This window comes from Culex pipiens, chromosome 1 (genome assembly GCF_016801865.2).
Source record: "Culex pipiens pallens isolate TS chromosome 1, TS_CPP_V2, whole genome shotgun sequence".
NCBI classification, from domain to species: domain Eukaryota; kingdom Metazoa; phylum Arthropoda; class Insecta; order Diptera; family Culicidae; genus Culex; species Culex pipiens.
The window spans coordinates 43,317,869-43,331,678 of record NC_068937.1 but is presented as its reverse complement, the minus strand read 5'-3'; the positions used below and the strand labels follow the sequence as shown (position 1 = coordinate 43,331,678).

The following is a 13,810-nucleotide window of genomic DNA, read 5'->3' as shown; positions in this document are numbered from 1 at the left end:
ACATTTTTAAGCTTACAAGTTTTCATAATGGTTCTCAAAACCCTACCCTCTCATTATGGCCTATTTAAAACCTAAAATATTACTAGAGAACTACTGCAAACTATAATTACTGTACTAAAATAAGAGTAATCATTAAAACAAGGTTTGAATACTTTTATCTTATTTTGGTTTTTGTAATTCAAAGAACTCCTGAAGAACTCCCTTAAATTATTGAGTGATTTTGTTAGTACAAATGTTTGAGACCAAATTAAAATTTCATTTCCAAATAATAAAAAAATAAATGCTTAAACATTGACAACGTTAATAAATCTTTGATAAAAACCCCGATTAAATCCCACCTGGGATGAGATAGAGCCTTTCCTACAAAATAATATATCAACGGTAGAACTTCTTTCAATTCATAACATCGACTATGCTTATCATAAGGTCAGCATAAAAGAAAGTGAAATGATACTACAAATCTTATGATAAAAGCAAAGTATTGTAAATGACATGTATTCAAAAAGAAATTTAAAACGCAATTTTTATCGAAAGAATATTTTTAATCGTACACATTCGTAATCAAACAAGTGTTTATGACAATCGCGAGCATAGCAAGCTTCCCATGCGCCAGTGATAACGCACACCGCGGCTTTATTTTTTTAGCTTCAGTACGAGCCTGAGTTGGCTCGTCAGTTCAGTTTCGTGTCTCACGAAAAATGAAGTCTACTTTTAGACGATTTTAGGAGCACATGGGAAATAATCTAATTTAAGCCGGATAAATGTCCTATGTCACAAAAGTTTATGCATAATCATTGGACAATCATGCAAAAACGAACAGGGCAAAAGAAACCGAAAAGCTACGATATCTTTCATGTTGTAGGGAACATCGGTAGACAAGCTACTACAAACGAGTATATCTCGAGCCACAAAATTTATGCGCCAGCATTCTCGCGCCAGTATTCGAAACTCAACTTGACAACTTGAAGCGTCGAAAATCGATGTGTGATGTGTGATTTTTCGGATGATAATTCATGCTGAATCGTAATATTTTTGATGGAAATAACGTCCAGCCATAAAGTAAAACCTATACCTTTCTTAAGTAAGAAAGGCAAAAGCTCCCAGCATCAAACATTTGTAAAAAGCTGAAGAATGTTTGTTGACCCAACATCGATTTCCGTGAAACTTTGCTCTAAGCGGTAATTTTGGTACCTAATAATACAGTACGCTAATTTCATACGATTTTAGCTGTCTTAGACGCAAAAGAAAGGTGATTAGTTTGGCTATTGAAGAAAAATAGTAAGAAGTTTCAGAAATCTAGCTAAACATATAAAAAGGTCATATGAAGAAAATATGATTATATCCAAGTGAAACTGAGTTGATAAAATCGGCAAAAAATCAACTTTTATCACTAAAACGGCGATTACTAAAAAACAGCGAAACCATATAAATGATTGAGTACCAAAAGATGCGTCTCTCAATTACGAAACACGAAAAAAATCAATTCTTGAAATCGTGAATTAAGTTCACGGATGCGAGAACCAGGAAGGAATATATTCACGTTTATAGTGCACCATACTCATGAATGAATTTCTTCGTGGTTCTTACATTCGTGAACTTAATTCACGATTACGAGAATTGATTTTTTCTGTGCAGGGATACCCAAACATGAATGGGACATCTCTGAATTATTTTTCGCAGTTTTAGTGGAACAAGTTTTTTTTCTCTATTTCGAAATATTCCTGTTTTGCTCGAAAAACTTAGTTTTTATTTTCAATAAATCATATCTCGGAAACGTACAGTTAGACATTGCCATTTTTTTTAAATTTTATATGAAATTTTTCGAAGAATCCGATATAAACATTTTCAGACATAGGCTCTTTGGTCCAGACACGGTAAAAACGCCATTTTATGTTTTCATATGACTTTTTCAAATGTTAAGGTAGATTTTTGAAACTTCTTAGTATTTTTTTTTCAAATAGCCAAACTAATCACCTTTCTTTTGCGTCTAAGACAGCTAAACTCGGATAAAATGGTGCGTAGATATAATTTTTTGAAAAAAAAAAGGTTTGTGCAAAAAATGACGAAAATTGCCTGTTTTGAACCACCCTAGCGCGATGTAGCTCACCCTAATGGCCAAACAAAAAATACGGGTCAAATTATATTGGCCAAGGAACCCAAAAAAAAAATTGCAAGAACAAGGTTGAAATCACTTTTAAACATGTTTGAACAAAAAAGGCAAGGCTGCAAATTATTCAAAAACACGTCATTTTTTGCATGCTCATGAAGCGGTCGCACCGCCACCCCGTCACGAGTTATCCAAAAATTACCCCTTAGAACAATGTTTCACACAAACCGAAGGCAACTTCTGTGTTAGTTGGCAGATAATTGCTTACAATAGCTTGAACAACCTTTATACATTGAAAATTTAAATTTTTATTAATTATATATATATTGTTTCTGTTTTTTTTTTGATAATAATATTTGCATTGGGTTTAGTGAAATTAAAAAAAAAACAGCTTTATGAAGGTTAACATGCTTTATTCCTAAAAAAGTTCCATGCTACAGAAGCAAACGAAAAGAGATTGTCGGCACTTTTTATTGCTCACCAGTACAATAACAGCACCCACACACATCGGTATCTAAAACATCAGAAAAGCACGTTGCTCCAAAGGTGATCCGGGATGAGAAAAAATGCAGTTTTTCTGTTCTTCTTCAGCGTGGGGGTAACAACGAAGGTGGGAGTGAAAATGTATTCTTTTCCCGTGCTTTGTTTCTTCAGCTCGGAGCAGGAGCTTTTTCCCTCGCCCACCCCCTTGGCTGAGTCGTTTGGCACCTGGCGTTTATGCAAATTATAATCTTCCGGTTGAGCGCAAGGAAAAATAACACACACGAACGAACGACGCGGGAAAACGATTTTCCTCTTCCCGGCTTTTTTTGTGTGTGTTTCAGCGCGAGAGTTTTTCCTTTTCAGTGTTTTATGAAATATGGTTTTGATTGCGCTAATCAGGGGGTGGATTCACAGCTAAACAGTTCAAACGTGGAGCCTGCAGCGACCCGGTTGAGAGTTGCGTTTAAGAGCGAGTTTTTCACCAATGTGTAACAGGTCGTATTTGCAAAAGCTAAGAGAAAAAGTCAAACCAATCCTGGATGTCTATGGCACATTTTGAAGTGCTTCAAAAGACCTTTCGAATGCATCTAAGAGAATTGGAATTGATGAAGTTTTACGGAAATGCGAGCAATTTTAAGATTTTTTATGTTTTTTCGACCTCAAACTTCAAAGCCCGTTTTACCCCACTTCCCTTTGTCGTAGAGGGCTCATATTTGGCATGAGTTCATGTCATGTATAGATAAACAAACGCTGAAAGTTTCATCCAAATCGGAGCACCTCGATACGACCTCTAGAACAAACCGAGCAATATTTACAAATACTGCCTCTTAATCAAATTTCAACCAAATACATTTAAGTATTTGGTTGAAATTTGATTAAAAATAGATGATCTAAAAATTAAAAGGATTTTGGTGTCATTACAAGCAAAGCAAAGTAGCAAATTTTTAACAAAATATATTCTAATTCAAGCATCAGTTTCACACAATTTAACGCTCTTTTCTCCTCATTTTCAGTAATCTCCGGCGTGAGTTGGGAGGAATGGTGGACCTACGATGGCATCTCCGGTAAGTTCCCAGTGATAATTACCCACAATCTCGTATTTCTTCTTCATCATCACTTCAGGTAATTCCCTAGCAGAAGAAGCTTAATCATCCCCTGATATTCATCTAGTTGAGACGACGATGATTTCCGGTGGGTTTTCCACACCCACCTACCCGTCCCCACAAACCAAAATTAGTCATTTACCCTTGGGAAAGGTTGGTTTCCTGTGCTGTGCTGGTAGGAGAAGCCTAATTGTCCACCCGACAAAACTTCCTGCAGGGTGGGTAATTTACGTAGGTTCATCCACAGCAGCTGTAATGGAATACTAGCGAAAGAGGGGAAATCTCACCTTTTGAAAAGCAAACAAATTGCTTGGAATGTTTCCTTATTGGATGGTTTTCTTAAGAAGTACGGAAATTCAATGTATTTTTTTATCATTTTAGTTTAGAAGAGTTGTCAATTTCAATTTGTATGAAATGAAAAAAAGCTTTTTTTAAAAGACTGTATATTCAGAAATTTTTATAACAAATTAAACCCAGTTTTCGACATTCCGTCCTTCCCGAAGGATTTCCCCCGTTTTTCCATCCCAAGTAATCCATTATGAAATTTAATCGTGAGAACACGATCAGCTGTTTGGGGCCAATGTTTTGTCTCGAGCAGCCAAAACTCCCGGCAAAAAGTTCACCTCCAACTTTATCTGGTGCGGTACAGAGGGAATCGTGACTGTAAATATTGGTCAAAATTTTAAGACGATTGATGTTCTTTTTTTTAAATATTACCAAAATTTTTTTGCATGGATTTTTTTAAAATTTGGATGAAACTTTGTGTAAACCTTTTTGTTCGTGCAAGACGGTATTTATGTCCGTCCCCTGAATGTTTACTTCTGTACCCGTATCGAGAACAATAAACCTTTAGTCTGCCTCTTCGCGCGCTGACCACCGTCCGAGACGGTTGGCTCAGCAGTCACCTCAAACGATTGTTTTATTCAATTGGAGATTCTACGCGCCTGGACAACAACAACAACACAACGTAGGGAATTCGAAGTCAGCCTCTGGCTGAACACTTTTCTATGACCAAAGAAGAAATTTTGCGTCATTTGTTCGTACATACAAGTCTCCAAAGATTATTAAATCTATAAAAAAATATCTTTAGAACTCATTTTCTGATCAACTCTCAGTCTTCAACAAAAACAAAGAACTTCTCAGAAAAATAGAAACACCTTAAAACACAAAAATTGTGTAAATATTAATGACGATATGTTTTGGATGACAAAATTGCAATCTTTTAAACTTTGGCACAAATTGTTCAATATAATTTGGAAGTGTTGCCATTTTTTCGGTTAGATCATATTTAAATGAAACTCGTGGCTACATTGATTTTATTAGTAAATTAAAAATAAAATTTGCTATGAAACAGTATTATCCAGACAACAATACTAAAAGTATTTGCTTAGTTATCGTCACTTGTTTTTCCAGAAGTTGTATCACCGTTGGTTCAATCTTGAATGTTTATGAAGCAAATTTGTTGAAATTTTTGTGATCTCATCCGAAGCCTCGATTATCCGAAGTCTCGATCATTCGAAGTTTGATTATCCGAATGTTGTTGTGGGACTTTGGATAATCGAATCAACACAAAAAAATCGTATTTTTTTAATTTTCTTATGAAATTCGAGTTCTACGACCCCAGTTTAGTTAAATTTAAATATTTGGTTACCTTTCAAGCTGGAAAAAGCATAGTTTTATTAGAACATCACCGCAATTTTAGCCAGCATCTTGGATTTAAAATTCCTAAATCACTTTAGAGTAGTTTGTGAGTCATACTTAAGCGCAACAAACAGTAATGAAACAGCGAAAAAACATTTCGTGGTTCGATTATCCGAAGTGATTTTTTTTCGAAACCTACGGATAATTAAATCTGGACTGCAATAACAAAAAATTACTATAACTTAAAAACGGTGAACGACACCAAATTAATGAAAAGTTCATTTTGATTGTGGATTTGACTTGGTACATGTAAACTTGATAAAACATTTTTTCGGCTTTTTCTCCACATTAAAAAAAAAATGTTTTTTTCGAAAAATTGGCAGCACTGCCAAATAAATTTTGACGATTTATGGCAATTGCTCAAAAGATGTAATTTTTTGTCATCGAAAACTGCGGTTTGCAAAAATGGTTATTTTGCATGATTATTTTTTTTAGAAATAGATTCAAAAATTTCAAAAGTAAGTTAACTATAATTATGATAACATTGCTAAATAGAAAAAGTGTTAGGTTTTCTCATTGAAATTGCGGTTAAATCGAAAAAAGGACTTTTTATTGGATTCTTTGAAATATTTATAAATTTAATTATCAGTAAATAAACTTTGTTTTATAAACACATTTCTCTAAATTTTAAAATAAACATTGAGAGAAACCTTAGCCTATTGATAAATTTGACGTTATTAATTCAAGTAGTTGCGTATTTTAGTTACGAAAATTTTGGAACCCTGTATAGGTCATCGCTGAAAATTTTTAGTTATCACAGTTTTAGTGAAAACAGATGATTTTCTGTGCCGAAAAATTCAGTTTTTATTTTCAAAAAATCATATTTCGGAAACGTACGGTTCGACATCGCCAAGTTTTTGATATTTTATGTGAAATTTTCCGAAGAATCCGATAAAAATATTTTTAGACATTGGCTCTTTGGTCCAGGCATGGTCAAAACGCCATTTTATGTTTTCATACGACTTTGTCAAATGTTAAGCTGGAATTTTGAAACTTCTTACTATTTACCTTTCTTTTGCGTCTAAGGCGTCTAAGAAAAAAGGTTTTTGCAAAAAAATTACGAAAATTGCCATTTTTCGAACCACCCTAGCACGGTGTAGGTCACCCTAATGGCCACAAAAATACAGGTCTAATTATTTTGGCCAAGGAACCCCCAGAAAAATATGAGCCCGATCGGAGAACTATTAATGATAGTATTTTGAAACTAAAATTATAAATTATAAAGTTGTTGGTTAAAAACATAAACATATTTTTGACCAATGTTATTCATTGAGGAAATTCTCCATACTACAGCGTCATAGTCCCATTTCGGTGGCCCCCCAAAGGGACGACCTTCCGTAGTCATGACCCAGACCACACCGGGTGGGAACCTTTCTGCTCCCTGCTCCACGGTCATGGCTCGTTTGTTTTTCACGCCGGCTGATCTTCGTGACAGCGGCTCGCGAGGGAAAATTAATGTTTATTCTAATATCCCCCTATAGTGGAGTTGGTTAAAGACAAAAGTACGGCACCATTCGATGATCTGATGGGAGTTTTCTTTGGTCGGTGTGGTGTTAATTAGTGTTTGAGGAGAACGATGATTCAAAGAGATAAATAAATGGGAGTTGTACATTTTATTTTCAGTAAAAAATACAGCCAATGTTCTGCGAGTTTAAACCAAAATTTCATCACATTTAACAAAACCATCTAAAGCTTAGTTCGAAGATTTTGGTTTTCTCGTTGTGCGACATTTTCCATTGATTGAAATCCAAGGATTAAAATAAGACACTACGGTCGTCTCGCCTGTTTCCGCCACCGATGCGGGTTCTTCTTCGGCGGAATCTAATTCACGTTAGTTCACGTTGCTAGTAAAACAACGGTCAGTGCTCAGATCGCTGAAACTTGAACTGTGAAACTACTCATTTTGATCAAAAAACCATTGTTCAACATAGTTGTGTAACACAAATGCCAAATCTAGCAACAGATTGCGAATAGTTCATTTCGAAGTTTATTCTGATTCAAATGGAACATGCTTGTAGAACTCGAAAAGCAAAGTGACATTTGCAGACATGATGTTTCATTTCAGTTTGCTAAACATGATAACATAGTAGAATAGACCTCTGGCTTCGGATGGGATTTCACGTAAACAAGTTGTTTTTGTGTAATTCGCGTTCGTGTTTTAAAAACCGAGCAAGAACATGTTGACAAGCACATGCATAAATTTGTCGTTGTCGTGAAAAGGTCACAGTAATCAACAATTCTGAATGAAACAAATTTGGCCGTCAAACGAAAGTATTTGCGATTGTGCATATTTATTGAATAATTCACAAATTAAGTACAAGGTAAAATCTTTTCTGTCTGCTGCATCGATGCTGGCTGCTCCTCGACAGGTTTTGTGATGACGACACCTCGTTGATCGGTAAGGGCGCTAGCAAAATCACCAACAGTGCGAATATCGTTGAAACTGCTCTTAATTTTATCGTGTGTTGCCGAGTGTTGTAGGTGTTGCGCATTACAAGTGCAAGGAAGCTGAAATGAAATGATAATTTGCATAATTCAAACATTTATTAAGATAACAGATTCGTTTGAAGTCATAATTTGTTTATGTGTTTACTTCCTCACTGAATACTATAAATACGGTCGTCTACCTCACATCGCTAGAAAATCACAACAGACCAGAGTACCACTCACACACGATGGCGTTCGGCGGAGTTTTGACCAGCTTGGCGCTGCTAGCGGTTCTTCTAGCGATAACCGGTGACGTAGCATCGGGCCAAGAAACTGCCGAAGAGCAACCCGAGTCGGTGGAAGAAATGGCAGAGACGACCATTGTGCCAACTTTTGAAGCTAGAACTAGAATTGTTTCTGGGATGTGGGTGAGATGCAAAAAAGGTTTCAAATTTGTTAATGGCAGATGTCGAGAACAGCATAACGGAAAATAGTAATCATCAAATCAAAAGAAGTATTTAGTCGAATGCAATGATGAAATAATTACATCTATGTTAAGCAAATTCAGTTTTCTTCGATGGTTGTGAAATATTGGCCTGAGAAGTTTTTTTGTTTGTTTCTGATCAGGACGGTGATTTCCTTAAGCGGATTGGTGAAAAAATACATTCTTTAAGTTGGATGCATTGAAATGTGTCCACAGTCCTAAAAAAAAAAATTCGGATAATCAAATTATTGAGTTATCGAACAACTATTTTTGCTTTTCTTGATAAGTTGAGCTGAAATATGATGCTAAAAATGCTCTAAAGCGACTTTGACGGCGTGAATTAGGGCTGCCAGATTTTCAGATAACTCTGAAAATGCCAATTTTAGAAGTGCCCGAAAGAATAACGAAAAATGAATCGATCGCGAGCCAAAAATTATATAGGTCATCGTTGAATGTTTAAAGTTATCTTAGTTTGACTTTTCAGGTGAGCATAAGGTCATTACCATTCGTTAGGATTAGTAACGTCCTTCAATCTTTTTTTTTCTCTATAAAATAAGTCTTTCTGATGACAAAATGACTGGGAAAAAAGAACACAACAGATAGATTTCTGAAACTGTCAGTTTGCGTGCGAGCTTCGTTGGAGGATGACAGGATCGGACCGGTGAAAAAAAAAAGTGAGAAAAAGAAGAAAAATCCGACGAGTTGGTCGGGCGTCGGGGCCAGTCTGCGTGCGAGCTTCGTCGGAGAATGGAAAGAAAATTAAATGAAGTGTTATGATAATGCCATTTATTTATCATTATATACGCGCTGATACCTGTTTTGCCTGACGGGATTGGAAGTTTAAAGATAATTCGAGGACCCGTCTGGTTCTTGCTCTATGTTTTGGCGGGGCCAGACAATGCCCAATGACCTTGGAATTGGGCCGCTAGGATCTCTGCCATTCTGAAATGGGTCATTGGAAGCAGCGCGAGGGCTGTCACCACTTAATACCCGGGACTGAGATATGTTGTATCAGCATAAACCTAGTCTGATACAAACTATACTTTCCCATAATTTCGCTGCCGGCCAGCGGGTATTGGATTGGACCACACACATACACACACACAACAGATGGGTAATTCTCTACCAACTCACACGAAATCGGGAAAAGTTGCCCCGACCCCTCTTCGATTTGCGTCAAACTTTGTCCTAAGGTCTAACTTTTGTCCCTGATCACGAATCCGAGGTCCGTTTTTTGATATCTCGTGACGGATGGGCGGTACGACCCCTTCCATTTTTGAACATGCGAAAAAATAGGTGTTTTTCAATGATTTGCAGCCTGAAACGGTGATGAGATAGAAATTTGGTGTCAAAGGGACTTTTATGTAAAATAAGACGCCCGAATTGATGGCGTACTCAGAATTCCAAAAAATCGTATTTTTCATCGAAAAAAACACTAAAAAAGTTTTAAAAATTTTCCCATTTTCCGTTACTTGACTGTAAATTTTTTTGGAACATGTCATTTTATGGGAAATTTAATGTACTTTTTGAATCTACATTGACCCAGAAGGGTCATTTTTTTCATTTAGAACAAAATTTTTCATTTTTAAAATTTCGTGTTTTTTCTAACTTTGCAGGGTTATTTTTTAGAGAGTAACAATGATTTACAAAGTTGTAGAGCAATTTGTCACAATTACAAAAAAAATAATATATAGACATAAGGGGTTTGCTTATAAACATCACAAGTTATCGCGATTTTACGAAAAAAAGTTTTGAAAAAGTTAATTTTTGCGTTTCTCTTTGTTTCGTCGTCCGTGTCTGTCGCGGGTGACCATGAACGGCCATGATCGATGACAACCAACATTTTCAAATAGATAGATTTCTGAAACTGACGAACTGAGCTTCAATATTTTTATTTCAAAATCCGTTGTTAATCATAACTACACTATTATTTCTTTTTTTCCAGCGTGAACCTCTCTACATTTACCCTTTTTATATTTAAACTCTTCAAGGTACTGAACCCTCATTGGAATTAAAACTTTATCAAGAGTATCCAATTTTGGGCACTATGGTCGTTTCCGCTATTTCTTCCACTGATGATTCCGGTTGGTCCTCGACGCTTTCTTGGCCCGATGATACGTGTTTGAGCATCACTATAAAAACAGCTAGCAGTGCCATGCTCGATGAAACTCCTCCGAATGTCATCCTATGCAGCACTATGATCTGTTGTGAACTAACTGCTTTTAATGTTTTTAGTGTGAAAGTTCGATTATAAAGATTTTTTTCAGACTAAAATTGTCAATGTGTCTTTATAAGCTCCAATTCTGATACCAGATTCGATTGAAAATCAGTTCCATAACAGCGTTTGATTATAATTTGCACTCGGAAGTGATGGATTTGGAAACTTGGTGTCATAGGAACTTTTATGTAATATTTGGCGTTCGATTTAGTCAAAACGTGATGTTCATGGAAAAATGCCGTTAACACTCAAACGCTCGGGTAGTCATTTGACCCCTATTTTTTTTCTTAAAAATCTTATAACTTTTGATAGAAATCACCAATGTGGATGTTTCCGGTTGCAAAAGATCCAGATTTGTCTATATTTTTAACTGTCAGATAGGGGACAAATATGGTCCAATTGATAGAATTTAAGTTTCAAAATTAAATCATTAAAATACGGATATGATCCCAGTGTATCAATTAAGTAGTCTACCATACTCTTTGAGGTAATACGGATATGATCCGTGGTCAAATACAGCGACCTCTTGCTCAAGCAGTACACGTAGCTTACACTGAAATAAAAAAAGTATCAAATTCCTAAATTCTAGGAATTTTGCCTCCTTTTCTTATTGAGTAATCCAAAAAACCTAATTACTAAATAAGGAAAGGAGCCAAAATTCATAAAATTTAGGAATTTGGTAGTTTTTTTTATTTCAGTGTACCCCGAAATTGCAAAAAAAAATGCAAAAAAAAGAGAATAAAATGATTCTTTATTGTTAAAACATCTGTGTTTATTGACATCAACATAAAAACGATACTTAATCCACCTTTAGGTGGTTGGTGCCTTCCTCACATTCATAAAGTCAATACATTCAGTAAGAATAGCAACATTCCCTTAACATGTTTAACAAATCAATTTTATTACTGATTTCTTTTGGTAGGGTTCGCAGACCTTCAATTTTTCTGGCTCATCGGCAAGGTCTGATAAAAAAACCTATCCAACGAAAGTTCACATGGAAGATTCAGACAATATTTTTATCACAATATCTCAGATCCGTCCTCCAGAAAGTATATTAATCAGGGCTGTGGAGTCGGAGTCGGAGTCGGAGCAGGGGTCGGTGGAGTCGGGTCTTTTTGGGGACCTGGAGTCGGAGTCGGAGTCGGAGTCGTCAAAACTCGAACAGCTGGAGTCGGAGTCGGAGCCGGAGTCGGCTAAATTTTAAGAGCTGGAGTCGGAGTCGGAGTCGGAGCCGAAGATTTCTGATAACCCGGAGTCGGAGTCGGAGCCGGAGTTATCTTAAATTCAACAAAAAATATGTTTTTTTATTGTTCAGTATTTCCTATAGAACAGCTTAATTTAAAAAAATATCTAATATTTTTAATTGATTTATCAGATGCCATTATATTTTTGAAGCTTTTTATTGTGATTGATAAGCTCTAATTTTGTTATTACACTATAATCACACCCAAAGGAAAAATATATCTCAAAATCTGCAACAGTGGATTTGCTGCAGAAAATGTCACATTTTATAACATTTTTGCAGCAAACCCGTAGATCATTTTTGCCCGCGTGTAAACATTTCAGCAATCTGCAGTTCTCACCAACACATATAATACTGGCCCATCCCCGAGTAACACTCCAAAGAGAAGCATATGTTGGTGCTCTTCCACTCCTTTTCGTCTAGCGTCCATGGCGCTGTGGTAGTGTGTCGGATCAATAACTAAGAAGTTGGTGGTTCAATCCTCGTTCTGATAAGGTTTTTTTTTTCGTGAAATACAACCAAAAAGCCGTCGGTAATGTCGATAATTGTCAGTAACGGGCAAAAATGTCATACCCCTATATCGCAAAAAATGCATGAGGACAGTTTTCATGCAGATTCTGATAAACTTTCATGCCGTTATGCATCATAATCATGCGACTGCCGTTTGGGTGTGAGTACAAGAAAATCGAAGCATTGCATTTAAAATAATTGAAACTATCAAAAAATATCAAAAGAAGTTGCAACAAATTTTGAAATAATCATTGATTGTTGATGTTGATTTTAGGTAAACTATTTTGATATCGTTGCAAATTATCGTTGAACAAATCTCAAGAATTAAGTACAAAAATAAACTAATCAAAAATGTATAGAACAAAATATAGGATTTTAATTTATTTTTCAAATATAATAATAAAAAAAACAAAATCAAAATATTATTAACTGGTACGAATTTTCTCATACTGTATGTCCCACGCCAATATGACGGAAGGTGATAATCATTGCATATCAATGTACCTTAAAAAAATGAAATATTTGTGACCTAGAAAATATTTTACTTGTGGATATTTGTTTTTTATTATATTTTAAGTTTTTTCATATATTTTGATGGAGGCGCAAGAACATTCATAAAGCTTCGTTATAGGTTTCACGAAGTATCGTGCGCCTCCTTTTTAAAGTATACAAAATTTTAATATTAAAATAAATTAAAAATGTCCAGGGTAAAATATTTTCCATGTCACAGATATTTGAAAAGGACATCTTAAGTGTCATTTCCACGAAGAAATTGTTTAGATACATTGATTTGCAATAATAATCTCCTTCAGCCATGGCGTGATGTCCATGTACGTCTTTAAAAAAACAAAAAAAATGTTTCGTTTAAAATTGTCATTTAAAAAACAAGGTGCCTGTCACTGTGCTTCTTTCAAATGTCAGCCTGAAAGTGTGCAAATTGAGGCCAGGTTTCTTTTAGTTATTCATTCAAAAATAACAATTTAATATTTAAATTTATTAGCTTTGAAAAAAATATTTTCAAATTTGAGGTTAAGCAAATAAATCCAAATTTACTTACAAAACTGTTCTTCTCAAAATGCCTCTAAAACTGAAGATATTTTTTGATTTCTGTTTCCATAAGGGACCATCCATAAACCACGTGGACATTTTTTGGAAATCTTTTACCCCCTCCCCCCCTTCGTGGACAATTGTCCATACAAAAAAAATCTTTTTTGTATGGATCGTGAACAATCGCCATACCCCCCCCCCTCCCCTAAAATGTCCACGTGGTTTATGGATGGTCCCTAACGTATAAAATTTGTAACCTAGAAACTTTTTTTCCGTTTATTTACTTTACTTTTACTTACCTTATTTTTCTTGAGAAAAACATGACGATTAGAAAGTATTTAAATAATCCTATTCATAAATGTTTTAAAAATTAAATAACTAATAATAGTTAACTAACTTTTGAAACATTTAAAAATATGTAGAGTCGGAGTAGGAGTCGGAGCCAACCATTTGTTGAAACCTGGAGTCGGAGTCGGAGTCGGAGTCA

The 13,810-nt window shown here is 35.4% G+C and overlaps 1 protein-coding gene across 1 annotated transcript in view; it reads left to right on the top strand.

The window, feature by feature from the left end:
- LOC120415097 (carbonic anhydrase-related protein 10) overlaps window positions 1-13,810 on the top strand; it is a 178,088-nt gene that overhangs the window by 146,498 nt on the left and 17,780 nt on the right. The window contains exon 3 of the mRNA XM_039576554.2: window positions 3,604-3,654. Coding sequence (XP_039432488.1) covers window positions 3,604-3,654 — 51 coding nt within the window. The remainder of the gene's footprint in view (window positions 1-3,603; window positions 3,655-13,810) is intronic.